Genomic DNA, 18,863 nt, shown 5'->3' with positions numbered 1-18,863 from the left:
ACATCTTTCGAATTATTTTTTGTACATTTTTCCTTCAACTGACTTTCATTTCGTCACAGTAGAAGATCTTTTTGCGTCCGGAGCTGTCGCCTTTTCATCTGCAGTTCCTGATGCTTTTGCATCAGGAACTGCAGCTGGCGCAGATGCATTCGCTGCCGGTGTATCCGCCACTTGTGCAGTAGCACCACCAGTTGGCACAGTTGCTGGCAGTGTGTCACCAGTTTGTGGTGTATTCCCAGTGGGTGGGACTGGAGTTCCATCATTTTTGAGGAAGTAAACCATAATACGGCGTACACCTTCAAACTTTGATTGAGGTGTCCAAACTTGTCGGGCAGTCTTTTCTTTCTGAAATAAAATAATGGTCCAGTACTGAAATACACCCATCAATCCTGGACTCAAAGATTCTGGCTACAAAAAGGAATGAGAGAAGTACTAATGGTCGCTTCCTTCCAGTTAGCTAAACCAAAATTGACAATTGCACAGAGATACATCAAAATATTATTGTGAAGCAGAAATGCTGAGACTCGGCTCACTTTCTTATAATCAGAATATAACACATAACATTAAAGCATTAGGAATCCGGAAGCAAATGATGTAAATGACAATCTGTAATTCATTTTCATTTCCGGTAGAAATTGTAACAAAGTGCATAAGAAAGAAATAAGAAGGCAGTGAGCCTATTTCTCAAAAATATTATCTAAGCAAAAAATGACAAACAATCAATCATCGTTATCTACCAGAAGTTTTCACGACATATCTACTCAAACATTCTATTAACTCTTCAATAGTCAGCATCATCCGAATAGCAAACATTCTGATTGATAATATGTTAAAGCAGCAACTGACTTAAAATAGCGCTAATATATATTACAATGATAAATGATAGAAGCCTCAGGAATGTAATGGCCAAATGATGATAGTCCTTTTGACTATGGTTACTGTCACATTAAAATGTAATCACACATTGGTAGGTACAGTTCACTTCTCTAAATAATAGTGCTGAAATGTCAGATCATCAGATCGTATGATCGATCCTTTCGTCAATATAACTTTTTTTAAATACATTTCTTTCCTAATATCTTTTTAGGTAATATGTTGTTATTGACTTTTTGAGGTCTAATGCTAAAACATTCTGTTTATAAAGAAAGCGCCGTAATATCTCTCGACTGTGCACATATTATTGACATTATATCAAATAACTGAATTCAGAAAATAGAGGATACTGGTCTCCTTAACCCGAATTTTTTAACTAAAAAAGTGAATCTGAGAAAGGAAGAAAAAATGTGGTTCTTGATTTCTTCGACAAGAGTTCCTCAAAAGATCAACCAGAATTTCATAGTATTAACAAACCTCATTACTTTTCATATGATAGAATGCAAAATAATGCCTTCCACTATCAGGCACTGTTTTACTTGAAAATGTAATTTTAATTGGAGTCGAAGCTTCTGCATCGCAAAATCCAAGTGGTGGACGTACCCGAAAAATGTCGTTCGATGTGCATTTTACCTAGAACATTCTGGGATTCATTGATTTCTTTTGGAATAACGATATGCAAGGAATGAATACGAGAAATTTTCTATCTGTGTCTTATGAATCGTATAATCTGAGGTATCTGTAGAAATGTATGTATTTCCTGACCATTGCAGCTGTTGGACTTACTAAGCTAAGACAGACAAAATTTGGACATACAAACACTGAAGGAGAAATTATTAAATGTTCATTTAACTCGCATCGAATTGGTTGTTTTACAAAATTATCAGACCAATTGATATCATTCATTTTTACACCCAATTTCTCAGATGAACTTAATTTTGACACAAATTTCTAGTTGAAAAAAGACCTTGAATGTTTGCCTATCCTTCGTTGGATTTGTCAATTTAACCTCAATTTGACACGGTTCTTCCGTCAATTTGTCACTCTTGAACTCCAGTCTTGTATCTGGCTCAATTTTAAGTTGAAAAGCTGGCTCATTTGGCTTATTTGGTGGTATTGGCACTGGTATGACAGCCACGGGCGCTTTTGCCCCGCCTTGTGGTGTATTAGTAGTCGGCGAAACATTTTCCGCAGGTAGAGCTGTAGCGTCAGCTATTGGGGTTGGAGTTGAAGCTGGAGGTAAGCTTCCTACTGGTGGAGTGTTGGCAGCCATTATTTATCATGCAATAAATATATAGTTCAAAACCCAAAAATTTTAAGCCTAAAAAAAGCTTTTTTCATCATATCATAATGGAAGCTATGATTTTGTGTGAAAATTCAAGAGATATCATGTAATTTCGAAACATGTTTAAACTTAATTTCTAGACCTGTTTCAAACTATTTAGATCAATTTTGAATTCAAGAACGTAACCAAAGACACGGAGAGACAAAGTTATTCTAAGCAACTCCTTAGTTAAAGCAACCACCCAAAGAATTGAAAACCGTACAATGTTTTGAAATTTCACCATTTTATCACTTTTAAAAGAATTAGTTTGAAACACGCTCAAAAAGTTTTGAATTTCTTGCTTACCAGCACGTTTTTATTATATTTTCAGTAATTCGGTCATGTAAGCTAGTCCTTGTAAATTCCGCAATAAGAATGTCAACCGATGAGATAGTTCAGGTTTTTTTTGAGATCAACATACTTGCAAAAATTTCACTGTTATATAGAAAGTTGATGATGTAGTCATGGTGATTAGTTTCCATAGCATCAATGAAAAGGATGACAACAACCGCTCCTTTGAAGATCAAAATTCTTGTTCTTGGACCACTTAAGGTAAAATTATATTACTCTCAAGCAATTCTAAATCTATCGTCCTTGTAATTAACATATATATTAATTAGTCAATTTGAAAAAGGTCACGTTAAGTCTCATGTTAAAATCCAATGCTCAAAACTTTTGTTAAGACAACGTTTTGAATTTTCAAACTTTTTTTCTAAATATCTGTGCTGGGAAATTTAGGTAACAAATAATTATTTGATCAGCGAAATCTAAATATGTTAAATTTCTTTGTTTCTTGTTAAATTTTTTTGTGATTCAGCAATTTAAAATATTTGTCATTTTTACTGCTATCGATCAGATTTTTTATTAAAGAAACAATGTAAGTCAATTTTTCAAATCAAATGAACTTTGTTAACTAACACTCATTTTTCTTTTCCGAACAACTTTTAACTTTTTCTGTTTCAAAATCTGTAAGCTCATGTAATTGTATATACAATAAACGTTTAGTTTGCTAAAATAAGGAAAAAGCGTTTTTCCTAATTACATTATGAATTAGAGCGGAAAGACGACAATATCGAATTACTTGGCAGATTCAAACGATATAAGTTTCAATATACACCGACCAACCCGAGGTGAAAACTTTATTTGTTCATTTCAAAAAAGATTCGAAAATTTAAATAAGATTTACTCTGAAGAGTTTTTTATCTTAAAAGATTATTTAAGGCTGAAATTTAAGGATTGAATTTCTTAAAGATATTATTTGTTTCGAGTATTGCAGGCTAGTTTTCACCTTTGAACCCCGAGATAATCTGCTACTTAGCAGTCTTTCGATATTAAGAAAGTTATAATAATATTGAGGTGTACGAATAGTTGAATTCGAAAGCAATGATTTGGAACTTAATGGAGAACGAGTGGAAGCAGAGGTAGAACTTTGGGACTGCAGTGGTGATAAAAAGTATCAACGATGTTGGCCTGCTATCAGACATAATACTCATGGCGTTATATTGGTATGTAAGCCTGATCAAGACAAAGGATCCTCACTTTTACCGTGGTATCATGTGCCATATTTTAATTCCTTAATTAAGAAAGGGCGATGAGGATTATTTCTCTCGCTGAATTATATGGTTTAGTGGTCATTTCCATGTGAAGTATCTTAACTGTAAATTTGTTACAACAGGAATTAGCTGATAAGTCAAGTATGATCAACCAGTAGCTAATAACATTTAGGTTTTGAAATGGCAATAATAATATGTTTAGTTTTGGAAATATCTTTTTTGAAGAAATAAAACATTCTTTGCAAAACAATACGGAAAAGAATGGAATGATCGATGACTCTTCTGTTAATTTAGATTATACCCCCACACCTTCAACCGAATAAATGCCATTTCACATGAAAATCGTAAAAATACTGCATAATTCCGGATTACCAGAAGTAGTAAGTAGATCAAATATTTTGTTATGAATCGGTAAAATTAAGGTTTCAAATCTGTTTTTGTTTATGTTAAGGTACAAGGAATTTGTACAACGTGGAAACATTGATCCTTCACTCGTTCTTGTCCTATTGTATACAGTCAGCGGGCCGTCCAGCAAGACAATGACCGATGACGCAGTAATCACCGAATTTTCTCTGTTACCTCAGATGAGTGGTCTTCGGGTTGTTCCTCTGAATATCGATCGTGACGATGACAATCTTCGATTAGAATTCAATGGTTTTCTATTTCGAGTCATTTCAAATGTAAAATTTCGAAGAATTGGATGAATTCATGAAAGTGATTAGTTATTGATTAATTAAAAATTACAATCAAACTGATAATATTGCTATCAATAATATTACAAAGCCCGTAGTGAACAGAAACTATCTAAACTCTACTACTGAAATCTTTTTTAAATATTAATTCCAAGACATTGTTGATTTAGGTTTCGTAACATAAGTGTATTGATTGCATGTCATTGGCAAATATAGCTGAAATTCATCGTATGTAAAACTTTTTCATTTTATAATCAAAATTTATGTGAAACATATACTCATTTATAAATTATTATTATTGTTATCACTACACATACTCATTTATAAATTTTTCTTATTATTTTCTACATATAATCAATCATAATTCATTGTTAACAATAATAATAATAATAATAATTATTATTATTATTATTATTATTGTTGTGATTATTAATAATTATTATTATTATTGTGTCACCATCAGAATAAAATAATCGAATAGTCAAAAAGTTAGGCAACAGGAAGAGCTCTTTGACAATGTATCTACAAGTTCGATTGCTGATTTACTTTTTACACTTTCACCGTTCTTCATCTTGACAAGTTTTCTGCAAAAAAATATTTGTCGAACTTGATGAGTTAGTATGAATATTTGTTGTAAAAAAGCTTATAATGTCTAATTAATACTTCACTTGAAAACTCAACCTTGCAATGTCCTGAAATGTCTCTTTAACATTTTGACCACTTTTAGCACTCGTTTCTATAAATGCAATGTTATATGCCTGAAAAACATTGTTATTAGTGCGAGATCTACTTGCAGGAGGTCTACATATGCAGTAGGAAAGGTTCGATGATTGGTTGATTGATTGATGATTGATTGACCGATCGAATGTTAATTGCACGCAGAAGTTTTTTTGCATTCTTTTTATAATTCGAAAGATTAAACTGACAGTATTGAAATGAAACAAACCTCAGCAAGTTGTTTTCCTTCTTCATATTTCACTTTTCGACCTCTTTGTAAGTCCATCTTATTACCTACAAGTGTTATTAGCACGGTCTCCTTAGCATTTTCTTTGATTCGCGTAAGCCAATCCTAAAAATTACTCCTGTAATGAACACATTAAAAAGGCTACTTTTTCTTTGAAACCTAAAATTGATCAAATTGAATCTGAACTTATTTATTTATGCTAATGCACAGATGCGATGATTCTGGGTTATGTCGCACTTCCATGTCATACGTACGTCTTATGTCATCGCATGCATTTCTTAAACTTACTCGTATATTGATAAAGCTTTGTCGGTTCGTTAAATCATAAACAAGCAAAAGTGCATCAGCATCACGGTAATAAGTTGTTGTTATGGCAAGAAACCTTTCCTGACCAGCCGTATCCCAGATCTGAGCAATATAGCAGTATCAAAAAATAAGATTACTAACTGATTCTTTTCTCAAAACAATTATGTGTCCTTTTTTTTAAAAAAAAGTTCCATTTCTAAAAACCAATGTTTACACAATACTTTCTATAAACTTCTTGCAAGGAAAATAATTTGTAGTGTAAAATTATTAAATCTGTAGACATAGAGATGAAGTTGATCTTTTTTTCTCATAATATTGAAGAAACAAAAAAAAAAAAGTGAGGTGAAAAGCAAAAAAGCATGCAATGGATACTCTTACTTGTAGCTTAACCTTAGCATCGTTGACTTTGATCAGTTTATTCTGAAACAGAAAATAAGTAATTTAAACTCTTGTAATTGAAAAATAACTATTAAAGAGGGATTGTTTGTAATTTACTAACTGAGCGTTTATTTCAGCTATTTTTTGTAATTTCAAATTCCAATTAATAAAATAAAATAATGTGCAATAAACATAAATAATGGAAGCATTTTCACTCGATAATCAATCCCAACAGTGGAAATGAAATTATTGTTTAAAAAAGCGTCATCTTTAAATCGGACCAACAAACAGGTTTTACCACAGCAACTATCACCAATTAACATCACCTGAAAAGGATGATTAGCACTTGGGATTGAACTAATATTGAAGCTTTCCAATGATTATATGAAAGGAATCATCCATAAGTCCTTCCCAGTATTTTGAATAATTTAAATAAGTAGAATTTAATAAACGAACGGTAAATGAGTAATCGAATTCATTAAGGATCGAAAATGATTCCTGCTTTTGCTTCACCATGTCATTTTCTGTTGCAGCTACATCTGAAATGTCATTTTCGATAGGTATAACTGACCTTAATTGACACAAATCAGAAAAACAATTAAGTTAGACAAATTGTTTTGTGATGGCCTTTATTGTTGTCTAACCAAACTGCAATCGAAAATTGTTCAGTGCTGAAAACAAAGGAAAAAATAAATTCATGAAGACGCAGGTGGGGAATATTTATTCTCTATTTTTTTGAAATATGCTGGATATTTCGAATCTTTCCTTAATTACACAAAGTAAATGGATGATAGTGGAAGATGAAATGTGCCTATCTGTACTATTAACATTGTTCTTAACAGTAATATAACTGATAAGCCCCTGTTTATTTCACTAACATGAAATGGAACGAGGTGCATTATGAATGTAATCCTGTTCATTTTGTTAAAAATATCAGTAATCGATCGGAGAATAAAAGAAGTCCTGTTAAGTGACAGCAATATTTGACAGCGTAGTTTTTTGAAAAATGCAAATATTCAAATAAAATTCCGATATGATAAGATATATTTATTCGTTTGGTGAATTTAGTTAAGTTACAGTGACAAATATTTCGTTATGTTAAACGATTCATGATCTATGTGGTTGTTAATTTAAGTGTTAGTTAAAATACAAACGTCAAAACAAATTAATTTCGTTACGTGACGTGAAGAACCGTGATAAACTGGTAAGATGATAAATAAGAATATGAATGTAAACGATTGTTGCAGTTTGATTTTACTACATTAGAAAAAAAACTATACTTGCAGTCCTAATAAAATTGTTCCAGAAGTTCTTCTATGGTAGGCCAAAATCCAAGGAAATGATTTTTTCTAAACTAACTCAATACGTTTTCTTAATTCGCGTAAAGTGTAGTATCATCAAAATACATTCAAATTGCAAGAGTTGTCAATATATTTCGGATAACAATTGGCTTACCTAAGAGTTTCAATACTGTCATTAGAATAGTTCTATAATGCACAAGTTGGTTTGATTGATAACAACTTCGATTTTTCGAAAAACAAAACTTTTTGAAGAAAAAACATTCACAAAAATTCGAGTAAATAAAACAATGGCAGCTTTGTAGTAGCCATGAAAATAAATTTCATCTTGTAGCTGCATGAAAATATTTTTCTTATACATGTCAGAGTCTGATCTATTCAGATATCTATTCCGGATATTTTATCTAGTAAAATTCGGCAAAGGATGGAAGTAATTTGTCGTAAAATCACCCATTTATATTCTTTTTCACATATTCAACCTTTCGTTTAATCAATTTCAGTTAAATAGGAGTCACTATTTTTTTTTAAAAAAGTAATAAAATTATTTTTCTTTCCTTATATTTGATGCTCCATAAATTTAGTGAATAAGAATTCTACGGATGTGCAATTTCTATCAAAGAATTAGCAATTTATTCTACTTTTTTTGAAATGACTTCACCAGCAGAAATGCTCATGGAAGTATGTTGCATCAGTAAAGTGGGGCTAATGACCCTAAATTAGTTTAGAGTAATGAGATTGTCAAATGAGATTTGAAAGAAATATTAACGAATTGAACATCGAATAAAGAAAGGTCTAAGATTTGTAAAGCATAGAGAAAGAGCAAGAAATATATAAACTGAAGACATTAGTCTGTAAGTGAAAAGCTGGATGAAAAACGAATCACATGATTCACGCTTTACTAATTTTCATCTGAGGTCAACAGATGTGGAAGATTCTGGTTAATAGATCGAACAAGTGGGAAGTTGGATGGGACTTAGGTTCAAACTTGTTAAAGTCATGAGTACAGGGATTTTCTACAAAGTTTGCCTTAATTAGCAAATAGCTTCGGTAGGTGTCAGCCAGTATAATCCTTTGTAACAACTGTCTTAGCTGTAAATTATGCCAAAAGTGAGGTAAGTGCCAAGGTTGCCTAGCAACAATAGTAACCAGGTAGGCCACTTTGCTCCTCTCACAGAATAATTGGTCAACTTTAAAGATGCAAAAGAGAAACCAAAACCAATACCGCTTGCCAGAAGATGATAGCAGTGCATCACGCTGCCAATCGCCAAGCAAACAATTTAATGTTTGTGCTTTTTTTTCAGTCATTTAAAAACTGACTTTGCTTTTCACAAGAAGCAACCTATTTTGATCTTATCTTAAGTGCTTTCAATTATATTTCCAATAAAAAAGTACTTATGAAGCGTCGAAAAGTTTGAAGCAATTGAGGACGAAGAAAACGGAATAATTTCTTTTTAAAAAAATTTCCAGCAGAATATATTTTGCAGCACTTTATTTTATTGTAGTACATAATTTGAAAATAAAAAAATTGTTTGTTGAATAGAGAGAAAGAGTTTTCATCGGTGAAAAATTCTTGACATTCTTGACTGCTGAGAATGAAGAACATATGAAGAAGAATATTAAAGACGAAAGAATTACTGCTGCAGTAAAAATTTTCTTCATCCTCTCATTTTCGTTTATTTTATGCAACGACTCGAATTCAAGTAATGCGTTCATTCTAAAATATCAAAAAACTTTGGAGCAAGTTTTAATTTCAAGGATTTATTTTCTGTTCAAAAAATAATTTAGAAAAAAAAAGGTCACGGACACCATTTTTTTTCTAATTTGTTTGCTGAAAAGTTAAAATACTTAACATTTAGATAACATCAACAGAAACTAACACACTTTTCATGACCTAATAAAACTATAAAATAATAAAATTTCAGGCAACAACTTTTTAATTATTCTAATTTTAGCCATATCGTGCTTTGTTGTAAGTAACAGTCTTTTTATTAAAGGACAACAGTAATATTAAAATTAGTTAGGAAATACAAATTAAGAGTAATAATCTTTTTGATTTTCATACCTTTGACTGAATCATATTTAACACGACTGATTTCTGAAAACACAGGTTCAAGCACCTGCCAAGTTCCATTAGCTTTCATGGAAAAGATTATTTGGAATAACGAAAACATTGAATAATAAGTTTTGCTAGCTTTCGATTATTTGCAGAACTTCTGTCAATGCAAGAGAAATTAAATCAAATTCTAAATAAGTTAAAAATCGTTGGCAAACGTGGATACGTAATGTTTAAGCCTGACAAAAAGTAAAAAAAAAAAAAAAAAAAAAAAAAAAACTTGACGAACTTTTAACAGCGAAGACAGTTTGCAGTATTACTTCTTTCTAGGTACGATTTCCATGTGAAAGTTACTTATTGTAACTTATATTACTGCCACCATACCGCAACATAGTTAATACCACAGTTAATACTGCATTTCTATTCCTTGCCATTACTGACGCTATTATTAGTAATGCCTCACTGCTGTCATTTAAAACAGTCTTTTGCGCCTGCTGTTATTACATATATGCTATCAATGCTGATGACATAACTGTTACAGTTCAATTTGATTCCATGAATGTAATAAAGAATGAAATTAATTAAAGCGCAATTTGTATAGCAGTTAGTCGAATATACCACTGTTGCATCTTTACCTTTCAGAAAATGACATAAAGTCTCATTTTAAAAGTATCTCATGCCTATGAAAATACAAAAATATAAAACATAAATATCAAAGTTAATTTAAAACAGAGAGAAAAAGAAGAGGAAGAATAGCTGTCAAAGAAAAATCACTTTAAAAATATCGTTAAAATAAAATTTCAACGATATTTTAGACCAGAAAAAGAAAAAGGGACATAATACAATCTAGAATTGTTTACTTTGAGATGCTTGATGTGAATACTGTGTCTATTTGCATTGTATATTGGAGGAAGTGCAATTTCCCAAATTATTATTTGCTTTGGAAAAATCAAAATTAAAAATTTTAAATACCAAATATTTTGAATCAAGGCCAATTGTTTCAGAATATTTACGACTATTTTAGAAGTGGTGCAAAGACGACAAATTTCTAGAACCAAAATTTTCTTCAATTTTTAAAGATTTGATTTTAAAAACTTTTCAATAAAAGACAAGAATGAGGTGGATTGTTGAAGTATAACAAATGGAAACTAATTGCAAGAAAGATTTATTCAAACTACACGAGGGAAAAGCAACTGATTACATCTAACGAAACGATTCAAAATAAGTAGAGACTTCAATTAATTCTAGTGAAAGAATTCTTTAAAAGAAGCAAGTTAATTTCCAACATTAGTCTACTTCTTTGGCCACTTCTACATTACTTAAAATCTAAATTTAAATTTCACGGAGGCACAACGTCGAACACTTTTGGTAAATTGTCGGACAGAATGAACTTCATGCTTATTATGTAGACTTCGATCAACCAATTCTTTCGAGCCTTATCGCTTCGATGCGTTAGATTTCAATGATGGAGAAATGCTGTGTGTAAAAACCGTAAGAAAAAACAAAAATGAACAAAACTTAAAATTGGCACTGAAAGTTTTATCTACTGCAAATATATAATACGATAAAGGCAGCTAAGAGATAATTTAATTTGAAACAGTGTTTGTGAGATAAGATCGACTGAAATTTAATTACCTCAAGAAAAGAAGAAGGGTAACTGTTTATAGAAAAGGAGAAGCAGGCGGCTTAAGAGTAATAGCAGTTGATGAGTGCCATGTGACACTAATTCTTTCGTAGTCTTGCATCCATCTTAAGGTTCAATGAGGATTTGTGGAAGATCTCACGTTTTAATTGAATGATATCGATGGTCAATGTTTGGCAGTGAAGGATGATAAGTACTTTGGAATGGATTTCAACGAAGAGAAAGGGAGAAGAGAAAGAACAGTTCGAACGAAAGATTACTTTAATATGATTTACATATCTAATTAAAAATAAACACTGACGTAACTAAATTCAATCAAAATGAGTGTTGCTTGCTATCATATAACCGAACATTGTTCAAGACGTTATTATAAACTTCGGATAAGCATTTTAATTGAGTACAACTTCGAAACTAATTGATGAAATACATGGATGATTTCTTTTTACGGTTAATTCATCCGCAAAATGAATGAAAGTGAAATGAGATTAGGTCATAAACAATTAATAACAACATTATTCTCCCTTTCCAAGTCTATCAGATTTGCCGCTCCTCTTTTGTGCTTTTCAATTGCGATATGCTGACTCTTTTTAAATTAAATTCTTCAGGAATGTAAAGATATTAATCCGGAAAAGTCCGTGTTTGTGGACTAGGCCGATAAAGCCTCCTTCTTTTTTAAAGAATTTGGAAATGAAAAAATTGCGTAAGGATAAAAGAAATGGTTATGGAAGAGAGATTTTGCCTTCTAATTTGCTTTTTAATTCTAGAGTTTAAAATATGAAAAATGGAACAATTCTTTGATAGATAATATTACGATTCTTTCGAATTTTTCTTCTTCGTTGGATTACAACTATTTCTAGATTTTTCGTCACAATCGACATTAATAACTGTAAACAGATATAAAGATTGTAAAGATACTTAAATACACACATAAACATATGTGTAAGTTGAAGTCAGAAGCAAGAACTTACCTTGCTGCGCAAGTAACCAAGACAGAAAAGTGTGAAATATTTTTTATGCGGTCAGAAAAAGTTTAAATACCAATTTGAAAGTTTCTGCTAATTAGTTTCATTCAAAAGAAAACCTAAAAAAGTAAAACTACCAAGTGAATATCAGTTATAAATTCAGGTTCCAATTTCAATATTTTTAATATTCAATAACTGAAACATAAAAAGAGTAGATTGCTAGTTTCAGAATATGCAGCATTTCTCTATTGTTTATTAGATTGATTTAACGTACTATGCCAACAAACACAGTCATTTAGTTCTTTTTTTGATTAAAATACAAAATCCATTAAGCTATTGAATAACACTTTAATACCATTGAATAATCTGACATTCTTTTGGAGAACAAATTTCAGAAATAATTCAAAATGTTTCTTGCTCTTGAATCAAATGATTTTTTTACGAGTGAAAGTTCAAATCTATCCGAATTCGATGTATGAATTGCTGTATATTTTTTGAAAAAGAAAAATTTATGTTTTTCAACCTAACCTTCGTGCATCGAAAATTTCCATCTTTTAGCATTTAGAAACCCTCGCCTCGCTATTTTATGAAAAATATGTTTTAGAATTTTCGTTTTGTCTTGCCAAAGATTCTTCTTTCTTTTCTTAAAAGCAAGGCATTGTGATTTTTCCGGAATTTTGAAACAAAATTAGTAGTTCAAAATTGTTCTTTGCATAGAAAGCATATGTAAATATGAATTATTCTTTGATACACTGCCCATTGCTACATGTCAATCCTGGTGAGCAATCCAGAAATGTTGAACAAACTCCGGTCGTTTTCCCTGAAACGAATTGTTATTAAGAAACTTCTCACGTAAAATTAGTCAGCCGAAAAGGTAAATCTTTTACAGGTATAAAATTACCTCCAATTTTAGCAGTTTTTCGATGAACTATGACACTATAATCTACGCAAATTCCATTCTGACACACATGTGGTTTCTTTTGGGGACAATCCAAAGCAATTTTGCATACCACTGCTTGAATATAAATATTTTAAACAGATTATCCTTACTTACTTTTAACCGAAATTAAAAATAAAATATTGATCGAAACAATGTAGGCTAAAAACGATCAATGGATTGTCAACGAATTTCATGAAATAGAGATGCTCAAAGAAGGGTTCAATAATTTTCTTTCCTCAGTCAAAGTCTGAGGTGGTTTCTCAAACCTTTGAAACTGTCTACAAGTATGCTTACTTGTTTTCTCGGTCGTCTGCCACTTTGGTAAACAACATTTCACTGCTATAAGTAATGAAAATGATAGTATCAAATATTGAAATCGCATGAAGTTTAGAATGAAGAGTGGTATCAACTGAAAATGTGAAAAATTAAAAATAAGCATGTGGGGAGAGAAGTATTAGATACAGTTTTAAATTTACAGAAGTCAGGGATTATTTAGGGAATTTAAGCTATCATTGTGTCTCACAAATTTCCTTGGTTAAAAAAAAAAAAACAAAAAAAAAAAGATGACAGAAAATCGATCGAATACTTGTGTTAGAAGAATTTGAATATGAATGAATAATTTGGCATGTATGAAGCCGCATTTCAAGAACTAATTTCCCATGGGTATTTCTCAGAAGAATAATAATCCATTCTTGTCTTTTCCATTTCACTTTGTTAAATCCAAGGCCTTTTTCGTAGAACTTTGAAATATGTTCTCTTCATACTTGAAAGCTAAGAACGCCATCAATTAAATTGCGCTTAATTTGATTTATTTAAAATGCAATTAATTAAATCCACGTAAGACTAATCCAATTTAACTTAATGTTATTTATTTAATTTAATTTGTCCATCTAACTTCAACTTTCTGTAATTATTGCATTTCTGCCAAAGTATTTTCCAAATGAATAACACTAGCGCCAACAGCTTCTTAAGTCACAATCATAGGCATGAGAACTGATGTCTAAATTTGCAAATATATGGAATCCATTGAGAAGTTTAAAGGAAAGAAAGTGAACAGATTATGTCTAAATGACTGAAATGACTAGAATTTTCATTTGATAGAAATTAATAGCAAAGAACAAACATAAAAACAGTTAGAACAATGCTTTTCTCTATTGATTGAATTCGTCCCACTGACTCATCTTTTATACATCGACTTGATTCGTTTTTTTTATTTTTTGTTGAAAGATTTTTGTTGGATTGTTCGTGAGACTGTTATAACTTTTACAGTTACTGTCGATGTTGATTTGCTTTATGGATGGCCAATGAAATATTCCGAGAGTTAATTTGAGTATTATTATTTGTGGAAAGGGCGCTAAAAAAAATAAAAATGAGAGAATTCTCTGGATTGATATTTTTGCATAGTTCGACAGTTCAGCTTCTGGTATGACTGCTGCAAGAAAAAAAAGCAAATAACAAAAAAAAACAAAACAAAAAGCTCTAGTGACTTTTGTGTTTGAAATGAAAAAGTCGGGGATGATTGAGTGCTTCAGTCTAGATTTCTCTTTTTCTTATTTTCTTAGCGCCTTTTCAATTTTGTTTCGTTTTGCTTAAAACTTTTTTTTTAATGAGCAAAAAAGTTTTTTCATTCAATAAAAGTGATAAGAAAACAATCACTTCATCTTTCTCAATTAGCACTTTTGATTTTACAATTTCATTTCCTGCCAGTACTAAATTTGGAAAATGTTGCTGTTGAAAACAAGCAATTTAATAAGGCTATTAGCATTCTTTCCTGAAATATTCGGCCAGATAATGCTTTATAGTTTTCCTTAGACCATCCTTAAAAGGAGTGATACTTTTCCAGTTCAATTCTCGAGTAATTTTAGTAAAATCGATGCAGTAACGTCGATCATGATATGGTCTATCCATTACAGGTTCGAATTGTGGCGAAGTATTATTTCTGCAAAATTATTCAAATTTGAACTTTTCATCCCTGCTCATTTTATATTGCTGTTTTGTGTTTCCGCTTTAGAGAGATTATTAAACTCATGAAAAATAATAAATAATCTATTTGTAACTCATTTCCCCTAACTCTCAACTAAACATTTGAAAATATTCGCAGTAAAATTCAATCACCAAAACGCACGAGGAATGTATTACATATCTATCTATTTAATAGTATGAAATTTAACCGCTTCAGCAACTCGTTGACAATTTGATGAATCAACATGGTAACATCATAATTCGTAATTTCGAATTCAGTCCCAATATTATAAATTTCACCAATTCTGCCTCTTTCACATACACGTCCAATTGCATTCGTACAATCATCTACATAAATCCAATTCCTACAATTTTCGTGTGGGAATAAGTGCAAGGAATGAGATTTAGAAAATCATGTGCTACGAATATTTTCCAAACCATATAATATTTTGGTAGAAAGTCTTTCCGAATGATTTGAAATAATTCCAACCTTTTGTGCATTCCATCGCCCATTAATGGATAGGATTTCCCTTCCACTGCCAACAATATAAATTTTGGAATCAGTTTCGATAGAGTTTGATTTGGCCCATAAACGTTGTTAATTCGAACCATTACAAACGGTATTTTGTAAGAGTGCTACAAATATTTTTCTAACCAATCTTTGGAGGACAGTGAAGGGTTCAGCCGGAAACAGTTTTTTTCCTTTCTCATGAATGTATCTTAAAGCAAATATTGTGATGATTACCTGATGCTCAAAGGTTATATGTCCTACATATGCAAATTTCTTTCTACAGCATTTATAAATGGATCGAGCTTTACCCAGTAAGCATTAAGAATCATCTCACAACAAGCTTTACTGGCCGCATAAGGATTCGTCGGATTAACCATAGAGTATTCCATTTTTGGTATGCTTCCTTCTTCTGACTCACCATAAACTTCATCTAAATAAAAATTCAATAGAGCTACCTAATGGAGTAATGTCAGAACTGTATTAGAAAAAAAGTAGATATGAGACGAAACGGGCAATGTAATATATGAGATGTAATATTATAGCAAAACCTTTCATCAATACTGAATACTAATACTAAAAGTCCCATTGTCTTCATATAGACATCAGTTACCCATAACAATAGCAATACGAACATTAATATGTCGAGAATTTTTCGCATAATTTGAAGTGCTAGAAATTTTTTAAACTTGGAAATAAACCAGTGCTGATATGTATAAATCTTTTGATGCCATTGTATCGAAGTGCAATTGCTTCCAACAATATTGTTGTTGACATTATGTTTTCTTCAATGGTGCCAATCCGGTCGATGTATGATTTATCAACGTGTGTCATTGCAGCAAAATGTATGACTGTATCGATCTGAAAGACACAAATATTGACTTTCTATAAGTTAGCTAATGATAGAATTGTAATGTTCTGATATTTTTAATATAAAAACAAAAATAATGCCAAAAAAAAAAACTATTTAAATTATACGATGTTAAGGAAAACGAAGTGGTAAATAAACAGATAATGGCCATTTTGCATGCTTAAGCATATTACAAATAGGATTCTTTTGAACACAATCACCTGATAACCTCGAAGCAAATTGAGGACCAAATCAATATCCCTAACTGTTCCTTTAAAAAATTTATAACGGCTTGACTGTCGAACTTTAGCAGCAACATTTGTTTCCCGAATTTCATGTGTTAACTTATCGATGTTAACAAATCTAAAATGTTTTTTCTATTTACGTGATGCTTTTCTGTAATTCCATCTAATATGCTATAAGTTTGCCACAGTAATATGGACCGAAAGTGACAATTCAGCTTAATATTTAAACACGTACCAATTCAAAGTTATATTCTGCGATAGACTCCTTGTTTTGATTTTTTTTTCTTTTTTTTGAAAATGAAACAAAGATATTCCTCTTTTTAATTCTAGATTTAATTAAAAAATGAGTTTAAAAAATAAGTTGCCCATAAGTTAAAAAATTACCTTGCTGTGCACCATTTTTGGAACATAGAACTGATAAAATTGGAACCAATAAACCCACAGCCACCTGTTACCAAAATTGAACTTGGCTGATACGACATTGCTGCACTGTTATTTTTTTTCATTTTACTTCTTTTTACTTATATTTTCAGATTTTAAGATCTTATAAAATAACTACTCCGGAGATATTGAAGGATATTGAAAACATGAAATCTTTTAAGAAACGCACTCTAACTACATCGCGTTCTGGAAAGGTTGTGAGCTAATATTTCAATAAATAAAAAAGTAAAGTAGAATGTGGGAAAGCACTGTGAAATTAACTTTCGTATGGTCAAGCAATATGGTAAGCTAAGGATACAGGTGTTGAGAACAACTCTGCTTGAGCTGTTCATCAAAATTGAGATGATCTGATTGGTTTTGAGAAATCTCAATAAATTAGGATAAAAATAAACAAATAAGAAGGTAAGGTTTCAAAATAGTCAAACTAATAATAATAAAATGAATTAACTAAAGATATAAACAAAGTATAATGTCTGAATAATTGATATCTGATTAAAGGAGAAATAAATAGAAGCCCTTTTCTTTATGTTCCCGCTGACCTATTTTCAAACTATCACTGAGACTGCTCTTATTTGTGAGCATATCTCTATTTAGGGATTACCTTAAATAGACACATCGCTTTCACTAAAACAATTTAAATATATAATTATAATGCTTCTACTTGAACACTCTTTGAAACAGAAACAGCGATTGTAAGTCCAAACACATCAAAATATGACCTTGTCAGCAAGCACTGCACTACACGAGTCATGGAGCAAGGTACTTGATTAGTTGAAATGAAGCAAAAAGAATGGAAGTAATAAAACAATATAATAAGTTGTTAAGTTCACAAAAGAACTTCCAGTATCCGGAATATCTTTCCCTTCATATAATCTTAAATTGCTTCATTTCCAGGGTTTCTACACACAAAGTGGAAATTATATTTCTGTCTCTAAATAAGATATTTGGAAATGAGCACAATAAAACAAGGATTCCACTTGTTGAATTTAGTATCACAAATAAATCATAAATTTCAGCATACAATGCATACAACATGTTTACATTAATTAAGCAGAATCTTGAAAAATCTTGAATCAAGCTAACTCACTAACATATGATAATACGATAAAGAAACATTTCAGATAGAGGATATTTTGCATTTCACAAGCGAAAATTCGTTTTTGTATCATAAAATTTTATAAATATGAAATGTTTCAATTAAACTGCAAATTCTGCGTTCATACACATCTGAAGCACTTTTCTGTGTAATAAATTGATAGAAATATTCAGATAATGCATATGTCATTTGTTTGATACGGAATTTCTGCATCATGCCTGCTACACAATATATTGTTAAAGCAACCATTCAATTGATGCGCCGAAAAATGATACTACAGAGTTGATTCGTAGATTAATAAGGTAACTCTTCTGTTCCATATCTTCTAATAGATTCAGATGGAATAGATATGTCCCCATTTTTCCCTCAATCTTCTGTGCTGAATTTATATTAAAATAGCATAAAGAGAAATTGGTAGAACAGAAAATTCATAGCGTCAGTTTAAGATATTTAATTTATAAAACAGTTCATATTGACTTTTCAGTCCTATGTTTCTACCTTTTGTGTCATGAAATTATTTCTTAAATACTACTCCTTGCATATAGCATGCACTTCATAAATCAGGAATGACAATATTCACACATGGAAAAGATTTACTATTTAATAGCAGTTTTCCAGTTCTCCACTTCATACAGTTTTGTTGCTCGAAGCCTTACAATGAATCTGAATCTTATTTGCTAAAATTTACCACAAAATACCGCCAGAATTTAAAGTACTTTTGATTTAAACAGATGACAGTAAATGACAAAATAGGATAATAGCACTTTTTTTTTTTT

General features: G+C 31.0%; 4 protein-coding genes across 4 annotated transcripts; 1 reads left to right on the top strand and 3 right to left on the bottom strand.

Annotated features, from left to right (window-relative positions):
• Positions 1-45: 45 nt before the first annotated feature.
• Positions 46-2,146, bottom strand: Bm4505 (Uncharacterized protein; the record flags this gene model as incomplete). The annotated part of the gene is made up of 3 exons (XM_001898225.2): positions 46-345; positions 1,351-1,506; positions 1,841-2,146. 3 exons carry the CDS (start codon positions 2,144-2,146, stop codon positions 46-48), a joined length of 762 nt encoding a protein of 253 aa, XP_001898260.1.
• A 540-nt stretch (positions 2,147-2,686) lies between these two features.
• Positions 2,687-4,454, top strand: Bma-ifta-2 (Uncharacterized protein; the record flags this gene model as incomplete). Its single annotated transcript, XM_001898224.1, has 4 exons — positions 2,687-2,749; positions 3,252-3,327; positions 3,554-3,746; positions 4,202-4,454. The coding sequence occupies 4 exons, from the start codon at positions 2,687-2,689 to the stop codon at positions 4,452-4,454; spliced, it is 585 nt and encodes a 194-aa protein (XP_001898259.1).
• Positions 4,455-4,923: 469 nt separating this feature from the next.
• On the bottom strand, positions 4,924-6,606 carry Bma-rab-37 (Uncharacterized protein; the record flags this gene model as incomplete). Its single annotated transcript, XM_001898223.2, has 7 exons — positions 4,924-5,026; positions 5,124-5,200; positions 5,389-5,511; positions 5,695-5,814; positions 6,091-6,132; positions 6,306-6,416; positions 6,547-6,606. 7 exons carry the CDS (start codon positions 6,604-6,606, stop codon positions 4,924-4,926), a joined length of 636 nt encoding a protein of 211 aa, XP_001898258.1.
• Positions 6,607-14,743: 8,137 nt separating this feature from the next.
• On the bottom strand, positions 14,744-17,032 carry Bm9898 (Uncharacterized protein; the record flags this gene model as incomplete). The annotated part of the gene is made up of 7 exons (XM_043075394.1): positions 14,744-14,924; positions 15,157-15,312; positions 15,438-15,583; positions 15,767-15,888; positions 16,157-16,316; positions 16,527-16,668; positions 16,935-17,032. The coding sequence occupies 7 exons, from the start codon at positions 17,030-17,032 to the stop codon at positions 14,744-14,746; spliced, it is 1,005 nt and encodes a 334-aa protein (XP_042931328.1).
• Positions 17,033-18,863: the final 1,831 nt, after the last annotated feature.

Source organism: Brugia malayi (genome assembly GCF_000002995.4).
Source record: "Brugia malayi strain FR3 genome assembly, contig: Bm_v4_ChrX_scaffold_001, whole genome shotgun sequence".
NCBI lineage: Eukaryota > Metazoa > Nematoda > Chromadorea > Rhabditida > Onchocercidae > Brugia > Brugia malayi.
The sequence above is the reverse complement of the archived record's forward strand: the minus strand, read 5'-3'. Positions and strand labels throughout refer to the sequence as shown.